This window comes from Tachyglossus aculeatus, chromosome 5, assembly GCF_015852505.1.
Source record: "Tachyglossus aculeatus isolate mTacAcu1 chromosome 5, mTacAcu1.pri, whole genome shotgun sequence".
In the NCBI taxonomy this organism is placed as follows: domain Eukaryota; kingdom Metazoa; phylum Chordata; class Mammalia; order Monotremata; family Tachyglossidae; genus Tachyglossus; species Tachyglossus aculeatus.
The window spans coordinates 101,021,499-101,046,122 of NC_052070.1; the positions used below are offsets into that span (position 1 = coordinate 101,021,499).

The window sequence follows — 24,624 nt, forward strand, 5'->3', positions numbered from 1 at the left end:
ATTCCACAGCAGCCGGTGGGGTTGGGCTTCACTCCCCATCCTTCACCACCTTCTCTCCCCGAGGTGCCCTACCCCAAACCATCCACTGTTCTGGCCTACCTCCCTCAGGGAGACAGCGTAGCCTAGCAGAAAGTTCATAGGCCAGGGAGTCAGAGGATTGAGTACTATTCCCAACTCTGCCTGCTGTTTGATCTTGCTCAAGTCACTTAATCTCTCTGGGCCTCATTCTCCTCATCTGTCAAATGGGGATAAGAGATTGTGAGCCCCATATGGAACAGGAACTGAGTCTGTGATACTCATGTATCCATCACCACGTTTGGCTCATAATAAATAAAAATGTCATCATAGTTATTATTTTCCTGCAGCAGCTGAACCCCCATCTGGTGACTCAGTGCCAGGAGGCTTTCCCCTTTGTCCTCTCCGCTGGCTCACACAGCTGACCTGGCCATGCTTTGTGTGGCAGGGGTGACTCCTACCTAGGGCTGCTCATCCTGACCCCGGCAGCTGCTAATCTCCAGTCCCCCACAAGACAAAGATGCTGAGAAACAGCATGGCCTAGTGGAAAGAGTTCAGGCCTGGGAGTCAGAGGACCCGAGTTCTAATTCTGGCTCCGACACTAGCCTGCTGTGAGACCTTGGGTAAGTTGCTTAACCTCTCTGTGCCTCAGTTTCCTCAACTATAAAATGGAGATTCAGTACCCGTTCTCCCTACTTCTTAGACTGCGAGCTCCATGTGGGACCTGGTTAACTTAAATCTCCCCCTGTGCTTAGAAAAGTCCTTGACACATAATCAGGATTTAGCAAATATAAAATAAGAATAATAATAATACCATCTAGAAGCTGAAAGTGCTGAGTCAGGAGGGGATCCTGTTTGCCACCCTTGGGTCTTCCTTGAGCTCCTGGCCATGTCCTTGGGCATCTTCTAAACTATTGAGAGCTTGGACTGCCAGGTAGCTGGACTACCTGCAGTTGGACTACCAGCTGGCAGCTGGTAGAGTCTCCTCGCCCTTGGTGATGCCAAAAGGAATGATCAGCTCACAGCACCTCAAGGTGGTGGCTTACTTGGCTCACCCTTTGAAAGTCAGGCCTGACTGTTTCTCCCCACTCAGCCCTCCTCCTGAAGAGATTTTAGGTCATGAAATAATATAGGGTTACAGCTGTAAACAGGGCCAGAACACAACCAGCTCATCCTAGAACAATTTCACCTAGAAAGACGGTGAATTAGAGACGACTTATTGAGGAGAGGAGAGCTGTCAGGCAGTCAATCATATTTATTGAGTACTTTCTATGTGCAGAGCATATACCCTTGGGAGAGTACAACGCTACAATATACCTGACACATTCCCTGCCCACAACCATCTTACAGTCTATAGGGGGAGACAGACATTTAAATAAATAAATAAATAAATAAATAAATAAATAAATAGATAGATAAATAAATAAATAAATAAAATTACAGGAATATACATAAGGGCTTGTAGGGCTGGGAGAGGGGATGAATAAAGAGATCAAGTCAATGCAACATAGAAGGTTGAAGGAAAAGAGGAAAGGCGGGCTTAGTCAGGGAAGACCTCTTGGAGATGTGCCTTCAATAAGGCTTTGAAAGTGGGGAGAGTAATTGTCTGTCAGATATGAAGATGGAGGGCATTTCAGGCCAGAGGCAAAATGTGGGCAAGAGGTCAGCAGTGAGATAGACAAGATCTAGGTACAGTGAGTAGGTTGGCAATAGAGGAGCCAAGTGTGCGAGCTGGGTTGTCGTACTATTTTCCCCCTTATTTAGACTGTGAGCCCCATGCGGGAAAGGGTGTCTGACCTAACTTGTACCTGCCTCAGCACTTAGAACAATGTTTGATACATAGAAATCGCTTAACAAATGCCATGAAAAAAAAATCTGTCCCTATAAACCCCCTCAGGGAGTCCTTGACAGCAGCCACTCAAATTCTAATCCTTCTTTGCTCCAGACTCTGGAACGCCCTTGGGGAGGGTTGGTCAGGGAGAATGACTGAGGGCTCAGTTTGGGCCCAGAGACGGATCCAGTCCTTGGTTTCAGTCCCAAGATCTTATGACAAGAGATCAGTCCTTACCTTCAATCAAGATATCGTAATAATGATTGTTGTATTCTTTAAGGGTTCACTATGTGCCACTCAGTTTACTAAGCTCTGGGTCAGAGGCCAGAAACCAGGTCAGATACAGTTCCTATCCCACATGGAGCTCTCTGCCTAAGTAGGAGGGAGAACAGGTGTTTAATCCCCAATTTATGGATGAGGAGACTGAGGCACGGAGAAGTGAAGTGACTTGCCCAAGGTCACAGCAGGCAAGTGGCAGAGCTGGGATTAAAACCCAGGACTTCTGACTTCCAGGCCCATGCTCTTTCCATTAGACCATACTACTATTCTCTGAAAGGCACTCTGCTTCAGTACCCTGCATCCCTCAGTAGACAAGTGGCTCTGTCCTGGAATGCCCTTGCTCTTCATAACCGACAGATAATTACTCTTCCCTTCTCCTCCAAGAGGCCTTCCCTGACAAAACCCTTTTTGCCTTTATTCCACTCTCTTTTGTGTCACCCTGATCTCCTCCCATTTTTCATCCCCACTTCTCAGACACACAGCACTTACGTACATATCCATACTTATTTATATAAAGATACGAATCCCCCTTTAGACTGTAGGCTCTCTGTGGGCAAGGAATGTGTCAGTTATATTGTTATATTGTACTAGTGTGGTACAGCTAGTGTCCATTTCCCAAATCTCAAGCCCAATCAACCAATCATTGGTATTTACTAAGAGCTTACTCTGGGCAGAGCACTGTAAGATGGTCACTGCTCCTGGGCTCGCTCCATAAAGGCAGATGACTTCCTTAGGCTGTCTCTGGCCAGGGCTATCGAGTGCTTCCGCAGCAGGGTCCAGCACTGAGATCTTTTCAGGATGCGCTTATCCAGGCCCTTCAACCTGCCGGGGAAGCAAGCACAGGGATGAGAGGCCAGTTTTGGCCCTGCTCCTGAGAGCCCATGGGGTGTCTGATGTAGTTCAGGAGACAGATCTAGCACCCTGGGCGGTAAGGGGTAGAGAACAGAGGGGTAGCCAGCCCTAGGGGTGTCTGATGTAGGTTCAGGAGACAGATCTAGCACCCTGGGCAGGAAGGGGTAGAGAATAGATAGCCATCAAATATAAAACTTTCACCTTGCAAAGTCCCAAACTCCCCAGTGCAGACCAGTCTCCAGCCTCAAAGCAAATTAATTCCACAAAAAACCCGCTCACTTATCCCTAAGCAAAAACCATCGATGAAAAGAAAACCTTCCTGAGATCTCTGATTACACTGCTTTTTTGGTTTTTAAATGGTATTTGTTAAGCTCTTGCTATGTGCCAGGCACTGTACTAAGTGCTGAGGTAGATAAAAGCTAAGCAGGTTGGATGCAGTCCCTGTCCCACGTGGGGGTCACAGTCTCTATCCCCATTTTACAGGTGAGGTAGTTGAGGCACAGAGAAGTGAAGTGACTTGCCCAAGGTCACACAGATCTGGGATTAGAACCTGGGTTCTCCGACTCCCAGGCTCGGGCTCTTTCCACTAGGCCACACTGCTTCCTGACATGACGCCAGAGTAAGCACGGGAAGCATGTTGCTGCTTCCTGTTGACAAAATACCAAAGACCAGGACAGCAGGACTTACCTGCAAATTGTTTTCATGTCCGTTTCCCCTAATGGACCTTAAGTTCCTCTAGGCTGGGGATTGTGTCTTCCAATTCTACTGTATTCCAATTCTCCCAAACATTTAGTACAGTGCTCTGCCCAGAGTAAGCTCTTAATAAATACCAATGATTGGTTGATTGGGCTTGAGATTTGGGAAATGGACACTAGCTGGGATGGAGTCAAGGACATTCTCTTAATGGATTTCACTTTCCCAGAGTTCAGTACAGTGCTCTGCTCACCATAAGTGTGTAACAGATACTACTACCATTACAATTAGCTGGGGCTATGATAAACCAGTGTTAAAAAAAATCATTTCCTAAGATCCTATTACACAAAGGGCCCTGTATAAGTACAGAAGATACACGGAGACATTGAGAGCAGTCCCCACTTTTCCTGGAATATTGGTCCTGTACCCTTATTTTAAAGGGACAACTGAATCCACGCCACTGAGCACCACAGAGTTGTTTGGCTGCCATCTTGTGGCAGCTGCAGGCATTTCTGATCCCTGGATACCCAGCAGGAAGGTTTGTCCAGGGGAAAATTTTGTAGTAATAGTAGCAGTAGAAGTACTGGAAATAATAATAATAATAATGACAATAGTAATAATTATAATAAAAAAGTAATAATAATAACAACATTTGTTCAGCACTTACTATACTCCAAGCACTGGAGCAGATTCATGGACATCAGGTATCAAATTCCCACTTTTCATTCAGTCGTATTCATTGAGTACTTACTGTGTGCAAAGCACTGTACTAAGCTCTTGGAAAGTACAATTCAGCAAAAAATGTAGACAATCCCTGCCCACAACGGACTCACAGTCTAAGGGAACTGATGCACAGAGAAGTAAGTAACTTGCCCAAGGTCACACAGTACGTAAGTGATGGAACTGGGATTAGAACCTAGATTCTCTGACTCCCAGGCCTGTGCTCTTTCCACTAAGCCACGCTGGTTCTCACTAGGCCAGGATGTTTCAGCAGCAGCAGCAGCAGCAGTAGCAGTAGCAGTAGTAGTAGTAGTAGTAGTAAAAGTATTTATTAAACACTTACTATGCTCTGGAAAGGAATACACAAGTGAGAATTAGGCACAGTCCCTGTCCCTTAAGGGGCTCATAATCAAAAAATAAATTGGGAACCCATTTCAGGCCCCAGGAGAACACAGCTGACACATGGCGGGGACCGGCTCAATCAGGAATAGTGTGGTCTACTGGAAACAGCACAGGCATGGGAGGACGGCCAGCGGTCCAATCCCAGCTCTGCACTTGCATACTGTGTGACCTTGGGCAAGTCACCTAACTTCTCCATGTCTCAGTTACCTCATCGGTAAAATGGGGATTAGGATCGTGAGCCCTACAGAGGTCACGGGCTGTGTCCAACCTGATTATCTTGTATCGACCGCAGCATTTAGTTCAGTGACTGGCACATAGAAAGTGCGTAATGAATACCATAAAAATACAATCTCTGGTCAGTGCAGCAAACCCACCACACATATGAAGCAGCAATGCAGCCTCCATACTTGGACCTCTATCCACTCTCTCCCATCAGTTTATCCTCGCTCCTCCCTCACTACAACCCAGCCCACACAATGCACTCCTCTAACACCACTCTATTCACTGTGCCTTGCTCCCATCAATCTCACCTTTGACCCCTCACTCAAGTCCTAGGGCCTGAAACTCCCTCCCTCCTTATATCTGACAGACCAGCACTCTCTACCTTCAAGTCCTACTAAAATCATCTTCGATCAATCGGTCATATTTATTCCATGTTTACTGTGCAGAGCACTGCACTAAGTGTTTGAGAGAGTACACTATAACAGAGTTGGTAGACACATTCCCTTCCCACAGTGAGCTTACAGTTTAGAGGGGGAGGCAGACATTAATATAAGTAAATAAATTACCAGTATATAACTGACATGGAGCTGAGAGTGGGGTAAACACAGGGTTCAAATCCAAGTGCAAGAGTGATGCAAAAGGGAGCGGGAGAAGAGGAAATGGGGGCTTAGTCAGGGATGGTCTCTTGGAGATGTGCTTTTAATAAGGCTTGGAAGGTAGCGAGAGTGATCATTTGTCGGCTCTAAAGGGGGAGGGTCTTCCATGTCAGAGGCAGGACGTGGGCGAGAGGCTGGAGGTGAGTTAGACAAGATCAAGGTACTGTGAGTAGGGTGGCATTAGGGGAGTGAAGTGTGTGGCCTGGTTTTTGTAGTAGGAAATCAGAAGTAAAGTAGGTGGAGGCAAGATGATTGAGTGCAATAAAGCCAATGGTAAAGGAGTTTCTCGCTTCCAGATAGTCTTTCCTGACTAATTTCTCATTCTCCCCCTCCCCAAGTTTCCCTCCCTGCTGTGTTACCTGGGCATTTTGTCCCACTCACTAAGAATTTGGGTATTCAGACTTCTCATCGCTCCTGTATTTATGTATATTTCCTTATACTCGATTGCTTCCCTTACTTGTAATTTATTTTAATGTCTGCCTTTAACTCTAGTATACTCTCCCAAGTGTCTAGTACACACAGAATGCATGCTTAATACAATTGATAGATTGATTGACAGGGTCTGTGTCTACTCTTTCCAGCACTTAGTACAGTGCTCTGCATACAGTAAATGCTTCATAAATTTATATTAATGTCTGTCTCCCCCTCTAGACTGTGAGCTCACTGTGTGCAGGAACGAGTCTATTTGTTGTTATATTGTACTCTCCCAAGTGCTTAGTACAGTGTTGTGCTCACAGTAAGTGCTCAATAAATATGATTAAATGAATGAATAAATGCTATTATTACAGACACCCATAAGGAAAAAGGTGAGTGGATGTTATAGCTGCGGCTGTTAAATCCTGATTTTGGATTTCAGTTCTAAAATCTCTACTGCCTAATTTGTTTACTCTTTCCCACAGAAGGGAGGCTTCAGATTCTACCTCGAGTATTTCTGAATGTGAAGGGAATATTCTTATACCCCTTTGTTATGAAGAAGGATGGCTTTACCGTCTGTCCATGTGAACTCTCAAACTCCAAAGGAAACCATACTATTGCTTTTGGAAAGGAGCAGAGGCTTTTTGGTTTTTTTACCAGTTGGTTGTTGAACCCATAGGAGTTTGGGTCAGCAGCCAGCCTCTGAAAAGCATCTCATGATGCTTGGGGATTTGGAGCTGTCAAATCATGGGAGCACTAGCAGAGAGCCTTCTCCTTTCCCCCAAGAAGGTCTCAATTAGTGAGGGAGCACTTTCCCAATCTGGTACCAGCCCGGAGGGTTAGGATTCAACTTCCATGGCTGTGCCCTGGACTGATCACCCCCAGAGAGGAGACCTAGGAGTGGATTTTGTCCCTGTCCATCTCCCTGTGGGTGAAAGTGACAGGGAACACCACAAATGCCTCACCCAAGGAGAAAGAGAGGGAGAGCTTTAAAAGGATTATGATGAGATGTGTGCTGTTGAAAATGGGAATGGAATGGAATAGTCAGATGGAACCAGGGGAGGCAGGGGTCACTGGTCATGAGGGTCAGAGGTCCTCGTTCAAGAGTGGAGATGCTGAGATGGGTGCCCATGAGACGTGGCTACCCACCTCTTTGTTCAGGAGGCAGGAGGACAGAAGAGATGACTCTGAAGAGGTCCCCAGAGAGAAGGAGGGGGCAGAGGGAAACACTGCAGGCAGTAGATGATAGGTACTCTTAATAAGTCAAGATTGCTTTCAGCAGAGAATTCCAAAGGTATTCTAAACTGTGGTCAGTAGAACCTAAAAGGCCCGAAAGAACCTGGAGGAACCAGATGCTTAAGAGGCTGAGGTGTTTGGGGGCCATGATGGGAGGAAATGGTAGGAAACTATTCATAAGGGAAACTGAGGAAAATATCAGATACTATTAACCCAAGTTCTGCCCTCCCTTTCTGGTCCATTGTTCTGTACTTTCCCAAGTGCTTTGCAGAATGCACTGCACACAGTAAGTGTTCAATAAATACCATTGTTCAATTGATGGAAACAGGCAACCTGGGCCCTGAAGGAGTGCTTGACAATCAATCAATCGTATTTATTGAGCACTTACTGTGTGCAGAGCACTGTACTAAGTGCTTGGGAAGTACAAGATGGCAACATATAGAGACAGTCCCTACCCAACAGTGGGCTCACAGTCTAGAAGGGGGAGAAATAGGAAGTAATAATAATAGTAATAATTGACACATAGTAAGCACTTAACAAATACCATGATTAATTAACTAAATGCAGAAATTCTTCTGCAAGGGAAATAAAGAAACCCTAAAATGGTTCATCCCATACAATGAGAACCCCAGGCTTCCTCAAATGCAGAAAACCTAAATTTTGGACCAGTAGGGTAGGATCAGGAGCCAGAATCACTGACCTGTTCTGGAGGAAAAGTTCACATCTCTTATCCCAGTGCAGGTCCTGGATGGAGACTTGACTAGCTGGTATTCCAAGCTGTGAGGCACTCAGGCCCCTTGGGAAAAACTCTTCTAGTGGGAAGGAATCAAAGTGGAAAAGGAATACAGAGCTCTCGCAACCTCTGGTCTTTGTGGCCTTGTCTGTGTCACTTTGTCTGTCTCCTGGAAGAAAGTAGGCAAGATAAATTTAGCCAAGTGGCTTTCCGCAAAGCCACTTGGCTAAATTTGTCCCTGGATTTAAGTGATCTTGCTTCCAGGACTGAGCATGGCCCTATATAGAACCTCTTCTATTGTGTTCTCCCAAGGGCTGAGTTCAGTGCTCTGCACATGGTAGGTGCTCATTATATACTACTGAATAGTGGAATCCCAATAGCTAGGGAATGGGAGTCAAGTAATGGAAGCACTAGCTGGAGCAATTTGAGAGTGGAGAGCCTTCTTCTTTTCCCTGGAGACAGTCCCAATCATTGAGGGAGCACTTTCCCAATCTGGCACCAGTCCAGGAGGGATTTTTTTAATGGCATTTATTAAGCACTTACTATGTGCAAAGCACTGTTCCAAGCGCTGGGGAGGTTACAAGGTAATCAGGGTGTCCCACGGGGGGCTCACAGTCTTAATCCCCATTTTACAGATGAGGTAACTGAGGCACAGAAAAGTTAAGTGACTTGCCCAAAGTCACACAGCTGACAATAGGTGGAGTGGGGATTTGAACCCATGACCGCTGAGTCCAAAGCCTGGGCTCCTTCCACTGAGCCATGCTGCTTCTCTGGTTGGGATTCAAGTCCGGTCCCAGCCAGAGAATGGAGCTGGAATTGGATTTTGTCCCTGTCCATCCCCTTACTGTAAGCTCGTTGTGGGCAGGGAACATGTCTATTGTTGCCTTGTCCACTCCCAAGTGCTTAGTACAGTACAGTGCTTTGCACATAGTAAGCGCTCAATAAATATGATTGAAAGAATGAATGAGTGAATGAAAGGGACAGGGAACACCATAAACACCTCACCTAAGTGGGGGAAGAGAGAAAGAGCTTTAAGTATTATGCCAGGACATTGCTGTCAGAAATGCTGATGGTACTGATGCCTGTCTACTTGTTTTGTTTTCTGTCTCCCCCTTCTAGACTGTGAACCCGTTGTTGGGTAGGTATTGTCTCTATCTGTTGCAGAATTGTATTTTCCAAGTGCTTAGTACAGTGCTCTGCACACAGTAAGCACTCAATAAATACAATTGAATGAATGAATGAATGAATGAAATGGGAACAGACTAGTCAGATAGAGGTAGGGATGTCAACTGGAATCTGGAGGCGGTTCTCTGTCTGATGTGTTGATAATAATAATAATAATAGAGCAACAGGGTAGATACAAGGTAATCAGGTTGGAAACAGTCCCTGTCCCACATGGGGCTGTTAGCCTAGGCCCTCCTGCCTGGAAAGCTTTGCACCTTAGTGGCCCAGTTCAGCCTGTGACCTCTCAGTTGCCAGAAGCCTTTCAGGGTGGGCATCATCACCATACCCTCTGTGGCTAAGACTCAGGGCTGACACTCCAGTTCCCCTCATTTTCCCATAGACCCCAGATCCGAGAAGGGGAGCAGTCCCTCGGGGAGAGCACAGTCCCAGTCTATGGGATGGGAACTCCCTTCCAAACCTCGGAGCAGCAGGATCGGATTGTCTGGATCCACAGCGAACACTGGTTGCCAGGGGCTGGCTATCTTGTGGGAGGCAGGGGGAGCAAAGGCACCAGCGACGCTTTTCTGGTCCACGTTCACTAGTTGTGCAGAACCATCCCAGAAGAAAATCAGCACCTGAGGAGGCCAAGGGCACACGCTGAACTGAAAGGAACCAGGCTCCCCGCGGATCGCACTGCATCCCGGCCCCCCCCCCAGGAAGTTCTCAGGGTACCATGGGGCCTGAGAATAAGGATCAGCCAGGCTTGGGTTTCCCTCCCATCTTTATGTCTTTAAAAGAAGGGAAAGCCTGAGTTGAGAGCTGTTCCCCTTAACGCCCCAGCCTGGCATCAGAATCCCTTGCATCAGGCAACAAGGGCTAGCGAATAGAGCCCAGGCCTGGAAGTCAGAAGGACCTGGGTTCTAATCCCAGAACTCCCACTTGCTCCTGTGTGACCTTGGACAAGTCACTTCACTTCTCTGGGCCTCCGTTACTTCATCTGCATAATGGGGATTAGGACTGTGAACCCCATATGACAATGACTGTGTCCAACCTGATTAGTTTCTATCTACCTAGCCGCTTATTACAGTACCTGGCACATAGTAAGCATCTAATGAATACCATTAAAAATTACTCTAGCTGTAAATATTTTCACATCTGTCTCCCCTATTAGAGTATAAGTACAATACCTGGCAAATAGTAAGCGCTTAACAAATACCATTTAAAAAATTACTCTAGTTGTACATATTTTTACATCTGTCTCCCCCACTAGATTGTAAGCTCCTTGTGGGCAGGAAATGTGTCACTTCTTTGCTTTATCACTTTCCCCAGTGTTCAGTATACGGCATTGCACCTGGAGGACTCGTGCTCAATAAATGCTACTACAACTCCCACTACTATTACTGGCAGTAGTAGTTAACTAGTGTGCTACATCCAGGAGTGAGCTGACGTTCCCCTTAGCCTGGGTCTCCACCAGCCAGAAGGTGGAGGAGTTGGGATACTCACTGCGTCTGGTAAGGCCGGGACGGATGTCACCGCACAGAGTGTTTCACTCAGCTTCGTTGGGCTACAAAAGACAGACAGGTACTGGGGCTCCTCTGGGAGCGATTCTGAGGGATTTAAGGCAGGTTTTAGGGGGCTCATCCCTCCCCCACAATAATAATAATAATTACGGTATTTGTTAAGTGCTTACTATGTGACAGGCACTGTACTGAGTGCTGGAGTAATTAGATTGTCCCGTGCGGGGCTTAGAGTCTTAATCTCCATTTGACAGATGGGTTAACTGAGGCATAGAGTAGTTAAGTGGCTTGCTTTCTAATCAGACCCCATTCCTGTCCCACTCACGGAGAGAAAATCACTGTCAGAATTGACCTGCCTACTTATTCTCACCCTCTTCTCATAATTCATGTCCACATTTGGAACGCGTTCTCCCAAGGGTTTAGTTCAGTGCTCTGCACAAAGTAAGTGCTCAATAAATACTAATGAATGATGATTGTTTTGAATGTTTGTCTTCCATATCATCCATGTCTTCCTCAAAAATCTCCAGTGGCTACCAATCCACCTACGCATCAGGCAGAAACTCCTCACCCTCGGCTTCAAGGCTCTCCATCACCTCGCCCCCTCCTACCTAACCTCCCTTCTCTCCTTCTACAGCCCAGCCCGCACCCTCCGCTCCTCTGCCGCTAATCTCCTCACCGTGCCTCATTCTCGCCTGTCCCGCCGTCGGCCCCCGGCCCACATCATCCCCCTGGCCTGGAATGCCCTCCCTCCCCACATCCGCCAGGCTAGCTCTCTTCCTCCATTCAAGGCCCTACTGAGAGCTCACCTCCTCCAGGAGGCCTTCCCAGACTGAGCCCCCTCCCTCCTCTCCCCCTCCTCCCCCCTCCATCCCCCCGCCTTACCTCCTTCCCTTCCCCACAGCACCTGTATATATGTATATATGTTTGTATATATTTATTACTCTATTTATTTATTTATTTATTTTACTTGTACACATCTATTCTATTTATTTTATTTTGTTAATATATTTGGTTTTGTTCTCTGTCTCCCCCTTCTAGACTGTGAGCCCACTGTTGGGTAGGGACCGTCTCTATATGTTTGCCAACTTGTACTTCCCAAGCGCTTAGTACAGTGCTTTGCACACAGTAAGCGCTCAATAAATATGATTGATTGATTGATTGATTGGAGTGGATACAAGCAAGTCAGGCTGGGCACAGTCCCTGTCCCATGTGGGGCTAGCCGTCTCAATCCCCATTTTGAAGATGAGGTAACTGAGGCATTAAAAAGTTAAGTGACTTGCCTAAGGTCACACAGCAGACAAGTGGCAGAGCGGAATTAGAACCCATGACCTTCTGACTCCAGGCCCGTGCTCTATCCACTATAACACACCCACCTAGGGGCCAGTTAGTTCCAGAACCCTCTGTGTGCCAAAGCCTGTAAGCTCACTGACGGCAGGGAACGTGTCTGCTAACTCTGCTGCATTGCACTCTCCTGAGTGCTTAGTATAGTGCTCTGCAAATAGAAAGTGCTCAATAAATGGATTGATTAAATGAGGCCTGAGGGCTGTGTGTGTGCGTGCGAGAGGATGGACATGGAATGACATGTCATGATGGGCTACTTGGCCAGTCCCCAGGTGGTCCACCTTACCTCTCTGAGAGCACACTGAGGCATGACTCTCTGGCCCTGGTTGCCGTCACCAAGTAGAGAGCCCCATCAGTGCCCAAAACTCCACACTGCACCTGGGGGCTAACGGGCATCCTTAGCCTCAGGATTTCGTTGTAGGTCGGGGAGCTTTCCAGGAAGTGAAGGCTGCGACTGAGACATCCCTGGGGGAGGGCCACCACTGCAAGAGGGAACCCTGGTAACATAATTATAATAATAATAATTAATAATAACTATGGTATTTGTTAAGAGCTTACAATGTGCCAAGCACTGTTCTAAACCCTGGGTTAGATACAAGGTAATTAGGTTGGACACAGTCCCTATCCCACAAGGGGCTCACAGTCTTAACCCTTACTTTACAGATGAGGTAACTGGGGCCCAGAGAAGTTAAGTGACTTGCCCAAGGTTACTCAGCAGACCAGTGGCGGAGTTAGGATTAGAACCCATTCGTTCAGTGCTTAATATGCATAGATACAAGACAAGATACAAGATAGGACACAGTCCCTTCCCACACAGGCCTCACAGTCTAAATGAAAGAGAGAACAGGCATTTCATCTCCATTTTACAGATGAGAAAACAGCTGGCAGTCCCCCAGGAGCCTTGTCCAGGTTTTCCAGAGCTCTAAAGGTCCTGGCTTGTGGAGAATTTCCCACTCATCAGACACACTGGACTCGATTCATGCCTAAAACTGGCCCAGTTCCAATCAACCCCCGTGGGTTAATGTGCTGAAATGGTTTATCTTGCGGCTGCCGCTCCCTGTGTCAGGATTGCCTCTGCCGCTCCCTGGGTCAGGACTGCCTCGCATACCACGGCAGGAAGGACACAAATAGCCCTAGCATCCACGGTGTCTGACACCAAACAGCCGTGCCACCTTCCTGGTAACATGTACCAGGCTTCTTCACACCACTCTGGGGTCTTGAGCCCATCCTGCCTCACTCCACCACAACAGAAGAGACACAAACAGTGGCTGCATGAGGCCGCCACAAAATTTAGAAAGTGAGGAAAGCTGTGGCGGCTCTGCAGCTGCAGTTGAGACTGTTGGATCCTAAGCCGTGGGGAACCCGAAGCTCAGGTCTTCTAACCATGGAACCCTATTGATCTCTGTTTTTATTTGGGGTATTTGTTCTTGTCTTTAATATCTTAGTCTTTTCTCATTTCTCCTAATGTGCCTTAGTTTGCCAGGCCCTTAAGGGTCAAGGACTGTGCCTAATTCTCACTGCCTTCCCTGCACATAATAGAGTGCTGTGCAACACAGTAAGTGTGTAAAAGTACTATTACTATATAGATCAAGAAAATGGTTGTTTCAGGTTATCTTAGAGCTTCCTGGGGACCTGGTTTGGACTGGGTTCTCTGCGGAACCCAGGTCTGTCTTAGAAGAAACCAATCTCAGCATCCTTCAGGGATTGTTCCAGACTCTCAAGATGGCTTCTGTTGGTAGCCGGTATCCTGAGCTGGAATGGTCCACAATCAAACTTTTGTGATTCCACTGGTACTAGATTTTCCTCAGCCATGAGGAAAGTGGAACAACAGTTGTCTAAATCGACTGACTATCTCAATCAATCTGTGGTACTTATTGAGTGCTTACTGTTTACAGACCACTGGACTAAGACCTTGGGAGAGAACAATAGACTTGGTAGGCACAATCCCTGCTCACAGAGAGTTTACAATTTAGTGGGGGAGATAGACAGCAAAATAAATTATAGGTAGGGGAAGAAAAGAGGATAAGGAGATGCACATAAATGCCCTGGAGAATGAGAGTAAGTATAAAAGTGCTTGGGGGTATGAGCACAAGTGCAAATTCAGGAGGGAGGGAGAATAGGGTTGAGGAGATGAGAAGTTAGTCTGAGAGGGCTTCCTGGAGGAGGCAGATTCTGTAGGACTTTGAAGATGAGGAGAGTGTTCCAGGCAGGAGGGAAGATGGGAGCAAGGTGTTAATGGTGACAGAGAAAAGATTGAAGCATAGTTGATAAGTTGGCATCAGAGGAGCGAAACGTTGTAGTGGGAGAGGAGTGAGGTCAGGAGAGAGAGAGAGAGAGAGAGAGAGAGAGAGAGAGAGAGAGAGAGAGAGAGAGAGAGAGAGAGAGAGAGAGAGAGATAGATAGAGAGAGAGAGAGAGATATTTGAGTGGCCTAAAGCAGACAGTGAGGAGCTTCTGTTTGATGTGGAGGTGGATAGGCAACCATTGGAGATTTTTGAAGAGCTGGGGAGAAAGGTTCAGAAATAATCTTAGAAAAATGATGTAGATGGCAGAGTGAAGTATGGACTGGAGAGGCTGGAGGCAGGGATGTCAGAGAGAAGGCTGAGGCAGTAATCGAGGCCAGTTTGGATGGAGAGGAAGGGACAGGTTCTAGCGATGTTGCGAAGGTAGAACTGACAGCATTTTGTCACTGACTGAATATGTGGGTTGAATGAGAGAAATCAATTGAGGAAACGGCAAGGTTGTGGGTTTGTAAGACAGGGAGGAATGATCAACAGTGATGGGAAAGTCTGGGAAGGAGAGACTTGGGTGGGAAGATAAGGAGCTCTGTTTGGGTCATGCTAAATTTGGTATGTAGGTGGGACATCTAAGTAGAGATGTCCTGAAGGCAGGAGGAAATGCGAGACTGCAGAGATAAGGAGAGGTTAGAGCTGGAGATATAGATTTGGGAGTCATCAATGTAGACATGGTAGTTGAAACTGTGGGAGTGGATGAGCTCTCCAAGGGAGTGGGTGTAAATAGAGAATAAATGGGGAACCTAGTCTTCTGGGACCTCCCACAGTTATGGGGTGGGAGGCAGAGGAGAAGTCCCGTAAAGATACTGAGAATGAGCCACCAGAGAGATGGGATGAGAATCAGGAGAGGACAGTGTCAGGTAGACTAAGTTTAAATAGTGTTTCCAGAAAAAAGGTATAGTTCACTGTGTCAAAAGCAGTTTAAAAGTTGAGAGGATTAGAATGGAGCAGAGTCCATTGAATTTGACAAGAGGGAGGTCATTAGTAACCTTAGGGAGGACAGTTTCAGTGGAGTGGAGGAGGGGGAAACCAGTTTGCAGGGGGTCAAGGAGAAGCAGCATGCCCTAGTGGGAAGAAGATGGGCCTGGGAATCAGAGGACCTGGGCTCTAATCCTGGCTACACCACTTGTCTACTCTGTGACTTTGAGCAAGTCACTTAACTTCTCTGTGCCTCAGTTCCCTCATCTGGAAAATTTGGACTAAGACTGTGAGCCTTGGACTTGGACATAGACTGTGTCCAATCTGATTAATTTGCATCTACCCCAGCGCTTAGTACGATGTCTGGCACAGAGTAAGCACTTAACAAATACCATTTGAAAAGAGAGAGGTAGAGGCAGGAGAGAATGTAAATGATTCCTTTGAGGAGTTTGAAAAGGAATGGTGAGAGAGAGATGGGGTGATACCTAGAGGGTGCAGTGGGGTCAAGGGAGGGATTTTTTAGGGTAGGGGCAATGAGAGGTTGGCAAGAAGAGGAGAAGTAACCATTGGAGAGTGAGCGGTTGAAGATGGGGGGCAGGAAGAGAAGGAAGGGGGCCCATTCCTCACTCTGGGACACTTCCCATGCCACCCCAAGAATTGATACCCCTTGGAGTGAGACAGGCTCAGTGGGAGCTCACCTTGGGTTCGGTCCCAGGCAGTGACCGTCCCATCACTGCAGGCTAGAGCCAAGTAAGACGAGCAGGAGCTGACCGCTGAGCTCACGATGGGGGCCGCACATGGCCAGACTGTGTCGGGCTTCTGATCGGGATCTGATGGAGCAGCATGACCTAGTGGAAAGAGCACAGGCCTGGGAGTCAGAGGACCTGGATTCTAATCTCAGCTCCGCCATATGCCTGCTGCGTGACTTGGACAAATCAGTTCACTTCTCTGGACCTCAGTTCCCCCATCTTTAAAATGGGGAATAAGAGTGTGAGCCCCAGGTGGGACAGAGACTGTGTCCAACTTGATTAACTTGTATCTACTCCAGCGCTTAGAAGAGTGCTCGGCACATAGTAACAAGAACCACGATTACAATTATTATGGAGATGGGGCTCATTCACTACAAATACCCCGACCATGGGCCTTCTCACTGCTTCTCTCTGGAGTGCTCAACTCAGAATCTGAGCATAAACCTGCCAAGGTTGGTGCTGAGTGGGTTTGGCTATGGGATTCCCTTTGGTGGTCCTTCTGGAGTGATCTTTCCTTCCTACCAACCGAAGTTGGAGTCATGAGGAGGGTGTGGGAGGCTCTCCTCCTCTCCTCCCCTCTGCCTCAGCCCGCCTTTACAACGAGGTAGGATAAGTCGGGTTTCAAGCTTTCTCCATTTGCTACCCTACAAGCAACAATCCACCACTAACCTCAATTACCCAACACAGACAGCAGCATTTATTGAAGTTCCACTGTCAGTTGTTGGGGAAAGCAAGCACGCGCGCACACCCACACACACCCACACACCACCACCACCACCACCCCCACCCCCACCCCCCCCCAACCACCCCCACCAGCAGAACTGGCTAAAAAGCCTGACCTATTCTGGCTCCTACCTCATTCAGGGCAATCAGGAAAATGCTAAATAGGTCTGTTCAGACATCTGGCATGTGGAGGGTCACATTTCTATTAACGTCTATCTCCCCATCTAGACTGTAGCCTTGTTGAGGTCAAGGAATGGGTCTGCCAAAAGGGTCTCCCAAAACATTAGTACAGTACTCTGCACACAGTAAGCACTCAATAAATAAGATGATCAATTGGTTGATCAACTGCCTGATTGATGTACACCCCTGGGGGTCTCTGTCATCAGAGATAAGAATAATAATAATGATAATGGCATTTATTAAGTGCTTACTATGTGCAAAGCACTGTTCTAAGCATTGGGGAGGTTACAAAGTGATCAGGTTGTCCCACGGGGAGCTCACAGTCTTAATCCCCATTTTACAGATGAGGTAATTGAGGCCCAGAGAAGTTATGTGACTTGACCAAAGTCACACAGCTGACAGCTGGTGGAGCCAGGATTTGAACCCATGACCTCTGACTCCAAAGCCCATGATCTTTCCACAGTGCCATGCTGCTTTTTTCAGAGCTCAAACAATCAATATCCTGAGGTTGCACACTTGCAGATAACTTTTGTTCAGAGTAAAGGATGGAGTATTCCACCATCAGCAGGACATGCACTTAAGTTTTTTTGGCAGTAGTGGTGTTGGCTTGCACTGAGTCATTCACACTCTGCTGGTCCCATGAGGCCAGCTGCGGGTAGTGTGAGGAAGGGACTGCAGCAGTTTAACTGCCCAGAGCCCAGACCCTTTCACTGTTCCAGGTCCCTAAAAATGTTCCCCCTTTGGCCATCTCCTGCCCCTCTTCACTGATCCTGTTTGAAAGCTACCAAGTGATTTCTTCAGGCTCTCCATTGGGCTCCTAAAGGGAAAACAAGAAGGGGCATTTCCAATGAGCCACTTATGTTTGGAAAGGGACCTGACTGTTTATGTAAAACCTCATACCAGCTTTCTCCTTCTGCAACCGGACTAGTGAATAGAGGTTGAAATTGTGGCTCCCACTCCAGTGAATCCCAAGGGCACAGGCCGTTCCTGGGGAATGAGATCAAGAAGAAGAGGTTATTCGGAGAAAGCAGAGGTCAGTAGGAAAAGACCATAGGCAGTACACACAGGTCTCTTGACTAAGGGCCTTCAACTCTGTGGTAGTTTAATAATAATGATGGTATTTGTTAAGCGCTTGCTATGTGCCAAGCACTGTTCTAAGTAAGGTGTCTCAGCTGATCAGAGATGGGATAACTCGGGAGGGGGGATAACTAGCTGGGCATGTCCCCTTGACTCATCTTTCCTTGCTGTTAGATCCTCCCGATTTCTCCAAATTTCATTTTCCAAATAGACTACTCTTAGGGGTTACTTTTCTGGTCTCTTTTATAAGCTTTACACTCATGGGCAGGGAATGTGTCTACTAACTCTGCTCCAGTGTACGGGGCCAAGCGCTTAGTACAGTACTCTACACATAGTAAGCGCTCAATCAACACCACTGACTGAATGGTTGATTTCCAAGTTTGTATGCCTTCTTTCTTCCCTCTCACGGCCTCCTACCTCCTCTCGCAGTTTAGGGTTATGCCAGAAAAGGATACCGGTGTGGGAGATGGGAGGTTGGGGTTCTAGCTGGTTGCCTCATGACGAGAAGCAGCATAGCCTAATGGATAGCACACAGGACTGGAAGCCAAGAGACTTCAACCCTGGCTCTGCTGTGTGACCTCAGTCTTGTTTGTGGAGAGGGAGAGAACTTCCCCAGTCACCCTCCTACATCACGCAATGGCCATGAAAACGTTGTGCTCATTAAAATGATTAATAGAATGAGTATTACTCAAGGGCTCATCATTAATAAAGGCATTCAGTATGATCTCACCTACCTCAGGCACATTTCCTTGTATCACTTCCTCAGAAAACAAAGAGGAGCAGTCCCTGCCCAAGGCTGACTCCTGCCATCCCTCCCCATCAGGCTAGCCACCCCTTGTTCCTCCCCAGGCAATCTCCCGTGATACCAGCCCACTGTGAGCTTCTTCTTAGGGTGTGAAGCGTCTGAAGCTGAGGCATGCTCTGTGGTATCACTGCGGCAGGGTTAGGACGGAACAGAGATGATGCTTGTCTCTACTCTCCCTCGGGAAAGATGTTAAAAATGTCACTCCACTTCACCACCCCACCCCCAGCCACTCAAAAATGTTCAAATACCCTCTGAGGAGTCCAGACCTGTTTCTTTCAAGCTTACTAATAATTGTGGTATTTGTTAGATGCTTACTATGTGCCAAGCACTGTGTTAAGCACTTAAGCACTGGGGCAGTTACGAGATAATTGGATCCCACATGGGGCTCACAGTTTAGGAGGGAGGGCAGGTTTTGAATCCCCATTTTGCAGACGAGGGAACTGAAGCACAGAAAAGTGAAGTGACTTGTCTGAGGTCAAACAGTGGGCAAGGGGTGGAGCCAGGATTAGAACCCAGATCCTCTGATTCCCTTGCCTGGGCTCTTTCCACTAGACTGCGCTGCTCACCACTAGATTCCTGATCCATCAGGGTGGAGCTCAGAAGTGAGATCTGCACCTGGAATGTGAAATTTCCCTAAATGACTGGCCCAATATTTCCCCAAAGCAGGAGCTTCTCCCAGAGAGAACTCCTTCTACATTAAGAAGTCTTCCTCATTCCCGCATCTTCATTTACCTGAAGGGCACCCAGGTTCGGTAGGTACAGTAAAGATCTGACCAGGAAGGAGAAAATGGAACTCAGCAAGACTGGGAAGAGAAAGAAATCTCCAGTGAACAAGGAGTTGGAAAGAATGAGATTGTAGTCTGTAGGATACTTGCGGGCAGAAAACTTGACTACCAACTTTGTTGTATTGTACCTACCAACTCTGTTGTATTGTACTCTCCCAAGTGCTTAGTACGGGGCTCCTCGCACAGTATGCTCTCAAGAAATACCACTGATGGATAGACTGTAAGCTCACTGTGGGCAGGGAATGCTTCTACCAACTCTGTTGTATTGTACTCTCCCAAGTGCTCAGTACAGTGCTCTGCACGAGGTAAGCGCTCTCCCCTCTTCAAAGCCTTATCGAAGGCACATCTCCTTCAGGAGGCCTTACCTGACTAAGCCCCCCACCTTTCCTCTTCTCCCACTCCCTTCTGCAATGCCCTGACTTGCTCTCTTTGTTCTTCTCCCCTCCCACAGGACTTAGGTATTTATCTGTAATTTATTTATTTATATTAATGTCTGACTTCCCCTCTCCAGAACATAAGCTCATTGTGGGCAGGGAGTGTGTCTGTTTACTGTTGCACTGTACTCCCCCAAGTGCTTAGTACAGTGTTGTGCACACAGTAAGTGCTCAATAAATGATTGAGTGAATGAATGAATGAATGAAAGTGCTCAATGAATGTCATTGATTGTACAGGGAATGTACCCACCAACTCTGTTCTATTGTACTCTCCCAAGCACTCAGTACAGTGCTCTGCACATGGTAAGTGCTCCATAAACACAATCAATTAACTGACTGATTGACTCCACATACTCGGGGGTTGGAGGGCCTGCTCAGCATTGGGCTCAGGGGGGAGATCTCTCCCTTTCTCCCCAAAGAGCTCTTGCCTGGGAAGTGTGTCCCCTCATCCTAAGGGCTAGTCGAGCTCTAGGCTTGCTTCCTCTCTTGTACATTAGGTAATGGCCATTAGGCTCACCAGATAGGCACAGTGCTAAACAGGCCAGGGTCAAAGGGCAAGGCCATTTTTTACAGCCACCAGGGATGATTTCACCACAATGTTGAAAACCATGGATTGTGTGGGGTCTAAGTGAGCTGAGGGCAAGGCTGGAAATTGGGAGACTTGTTGCATTTCCTGCTCAGCCACAGACACACCGGGTGACCCCACATAGCCTGCTTCGCCAAGGAATTAATGATGTCTACCTGCTAGCTGATAGTGATGCATGTGGTTGGAGACCTCTGATATACTGTGCCCTTAAGGCATGTAGAATGAATACTTCCCCCTTTAGTTCACCGGCCTCACCTTGGCTTTTCACCTTTGAATTCGGAGCACTCCGTATCCAGATATTTCTTGAACAAAATGGAAAAAATTGCTTCCTGCTGCTCCCATTGGCTGTCTTTGATGAGGTGATTCTGCCCAGAGCCCAGCCCAGAGCTCTCCTCCATCTTTTGCAAGGCTTCCAGGGGACTTTTAAATGCAGTTCCTGTGGAGAAAACCAGGGACAGTCGTACTAGTCTGAGGGGGCTCGGTGTACCTTCTCTTCCATTTCTTCTGCCACCAGTACTCTCCTCCTTTCCCCTTCCTACTTTCCATTTCCTGCTCCACTTGCTGAGCTTCTGGCCTGGCCTAAAAGCGTTATCTGTTCAGAGCAGAGGCTCACACAGCTCTCCTCCTTCTCCTGTTTTCTTCCATGCCCTTCCCTTTCTTCCTTGAATCCACTGCCAGTGTGTTTGGTGCACAGTAGACACTCAATAAAGATGAGCACTCTGACACCACACTCCGTGGCTTTGTTCACATCTGAATGATAAACTAACTGCCTTGAAAAGAGGAGACGGACGGAAGTTAGAAATGAGTGACCAGTAAAGTGAAGGCTGTGGTGGCCGAGTGAAGCAGCTGTTTTTTTCCGACAGCTCCCAGTGGAGGAGTGGCAATGCTCGGCAATTTTCCTGGACTTGAATGAGAACAATTAAATGGGATTGAGAAGGAGCACATGGTGCTCTTGCCCCAACAGGAAGGGTGTGGGGAAGGGAAGAAAAGACAGAAATGTGGGGAGAAGTGAAGAAAGGGAAAAGGGAGTAGCCGGCAGCAGCAGGAAAGGGAATACAGGTGAGGCCGGTACGGACCTGTGATGGGTTTGGGTGGTCTGATCTTCAACATGTGAACGGGGCTGCTCAACTTCGAATCTCCTCGAATGTCTTGTGGTGGCGGGGACAGAGACCTTGAGCGCTTCTGGCTCCTGGGCCTGGTCTGTGACCTACTCTCACTCTGGGCCGGGAAATCAATCAAACCAATCAATCGTATTTACAGAGGACTTACTGTGTACAGAGTACTGTATTACAACACTTGGGAAAATGCGACCTCACAGAGTTGGTAGACACTTTCCCTGACTGCAGCGAGCTTCCAGTCTGGAGGGGGAGACAGACATTAATATACATCATTTATGGATATGGACATAAGTGCTGTGGGGCCGAGGGAGGGGTGAATAAAGGGTGCAAATCTAAGTGCAAGGGTGATACAGAAGGGAGTGGGAGAAGAGGAAATAAGAGCTTAGTTGGGGAAAGGACTTGGGGCCGAAATATTCAACTTTGGAAGCCCTCCTGGAGCTGAGGTGGCCCCGCCCACCCATTCTGGATTACAGCCAGGGCAGTTCAGAAAGCACCAGACAAAAAGATATCCAGTGCCTAAGACCTAATTTGTGTTCCAGTACGAACAGAGGCTACTGGGTTTTTTTCCAATAAAAATAATACCATTGATAATAATACTAATACTACAACTAGTAATAATATTTGTTTAGCGCTCACTATGTGCAAAGCACTGTACTAAGCACTGGGGTAGATACAAGATGAGCAGGTCAGACACAGTCCCTGTCCCACAGGGGGCTCACAGTCCGAGGCAGAAGGAGAATACTTGATTCGTAGGGTAAACTTTCAAGCCATATGCAAATCTCAATTCTTCCCGGAGGTTTTCCATAGGAATTTTTTTTTCTTACCAACTCTGAACCCTCGGATCCCAGGGACTCCACTGATTTCTGTTGAGAGAAATAGGAATTAGTTCACAAAGCTGGTAGATCTTCCTTCTCCCCTTCTAATCTGCTGGGGCCGCCTTCTTCTGGCCCCAATAGCACACAGCGTTCATCTTTTCCTCAGGGGGCTGGCCTAGGAACAAGAACTTGCTTGCCCTCTCTCGTGCTCCAGACAGGCCTGGCTAGTGGCTTTTCTTCCAAAAACATACAGCAGATAAGTGGCAGGGCTGAGAATAGAACCCAGGTCTTCTGACCCCCAGGTCCATGCTCTTTCGGCTAGGCCACGCTGCTTCTCTATTGATCACCTCTCTAGCTGCTCAAAAACCTCCAAAATTGCCGCACTACAGCTTGCTGTTTTAGATGGTCCCTGTTAAGCACCTATTGAAGAGCCGCAGGCTCAAGACTTACCTATTTTTTTAATGATATTTGTTAAGCGCTGACTATGTGCGAGGCACCTTATTAAGCACTGAGGTAGATACTAGCTATTCAGGTTGGACACAGTCCATGGCCCACTTCGGGCTCACAGTCTTAATCCCTACTTAACAGATGAGGGAACTGAGGCAAAGAGAAGTGAGGTGACTTGCCCAAGATCACCAAATAGACAAAAGGAGGAACTGGAATTAGAACCCAGGTCCTCTGACTCCCAGGTCCATGGTCTTTTCACCAGGCCACACTGCTCCTCTTTTAGAATGATCTGTTCTGTCCTGAGCAATGGAACTGGAGTGGAAGGAATTTATGGCCTTCTCTGTATCCCCTTTCCTCAACTTCCACAATGCCTTGTTCGGCTCAGCTTGGGCTAAGCTGTGGGCAGGATTTGCGGGGACAGATGTAGGCCAAAGGTAGGGAGACCCACAGTGCTTGAAAACTCGTGTGTTCCCTACCAGATGGTTCTGGCTCATTTTCTTCTTGCTCGTTCCTGCCGAATGGGGGTGTTCCATCTCACGGAGCCAAGAATCCTTGGGCAATCGGTACACATCCAGCCAAACCTGTCCACCTCCTGCACTGGGACAGCGGGCAACAATTGAGCAACTGTAGAGTGGATGAAAAGTCCTCTTATACAAGGAACCTGATTTCTCTGAAATCCTGGGGAGGGAGCAATCGTTTCCAGCCAAGTACCCAGGGAATATCAACCCTAGCAAGACAGACTCTGCATTGCCCCTTGCCCAAGAAAAAAGCTGGTCTTCGATCTGGGCATCAACTTTTGTTTCTGGAGCAATTTTCCCCATGTCCTCAGAGGGGGCTTCCTTGTTGAACTATGGAGTAATTCGGTAGAACAAAAGTTCCTCCTTAAGTCTCTGTCACCAGTCCCCTCTTCCCCTTTTTCAATCTATCAATCACTGGTATTTATTGGGTACTTACTGCATGCCGAGCACTGTTCTAAGCGCTTGGGAAAGTACAATATAATGGATTAGTAAATGTGATCCCTACCCACAAGGAGCTTACAGTCTACAGACTGTACAGTCTGTACAGTCTACAGACATTAAAATATTTGAGATATTATATTTTTAGATTGTGAACCCCAGCCAGGGATCGTGCCTAATTCCCACTGTGTATGCTTTTCTCAGTGTTTAGTACAGTGCTCTGCACACAGAAAATGCTCAGTAAATATTATTTCTAAACTGAAAGCTCCTTTCTAGACTGTAAGCTCCTTGTGGGCAGTTTTCTGCACCTAATAAATCCTCAATACCACTAATTGACTGATTGATTATTACTCCTTTTAACAGAAGTAGAGCATTTTTTTGAAGACCTAGCATCTACCTTGCATCTCTTGGAAGCTTTAACCCCAACAGGAATTGAGTCTTAGCTTGGTTGCAAGGGTAAAAGGTAAGGTTCATGGATGGAGGGAGCTTTTTACTCCCCATCTTTTGCCCCACAGTGTGAATCTTCCCTGGGCTCCTGACCCTTCCTCCAGCTGTGGCTCCACACTCAGAACTGTGGACCTGGTACACATCTAAACCCAGACAAACATGGACTAAGAAGGAAATTGGCTATGAGTGCTACTCGATTTCAGAAGAGAAGGAGGT

At 47.3% G+C, this 24,624-nt stretch overlaps 1 protein-coding gene across 2 annotated transcripts in view; it reads right to left on the reverse strand.

Annotated features, from left to right (window-relative positions):
* Positions 1-24,624, reverse strand: part of WDR93 (WD repeat domain 93) — a 51,997-nt gene that overhangs the window by 18,847 nt on the left and 8,526 nt on the right. The window contains exons 6-17 of one of the 2 annotated variants that reach the window (XM_038747444.1): positions 23,482-23,597; positions 22,568-22,606; positions 21,702-21,843; positions 20,881-21,061; positions 19,553-19,623; positions 17,839-17,925; positions 15,985-16,134; positions 12,362-12,572; positions 10,721-10,781; positions 9,696-9,852; positions 8,021-8,222; positions 2,791-2,947 (exon numbers count right to left, since the gene is read on the reverse strand). In XM_038747444.1, the coding sequence (XP_038603372.1) occupies positions 2,815-2,947; positions 8,021-8,222; positions 9,696-9,852; positions 10,721-10,781; positions 12,362-12,572; positions 15,985-16,134; positions 17,839-17,925; positions 19,553-19,623; positions 20,881-21,061; positions 21,702-21,843; positions 22,568-22,606; positions 23,482-23,597 (1,550 nt within the window). In that variant the 3' untranslated portion in view covers positions 2,791-2,814. Of the gene's footprint in view, positions 1-2,790; positions 2,948-8,020; positions 8,223-9,695; positions 9,853-10,720; positions 10,782-12,361; positions 12,573-15,984; positions 16,135-17,838; positions 17,926-19,552; positions 19,624-20,880; positions 21,062-21,701; positions 21,844-22,567; positions 22,607-23,481; positions 23,598-24,624 lie in introns of those variants that run through there. The other variant, XM_038747445.1, reaches the window with a different exon arrangement.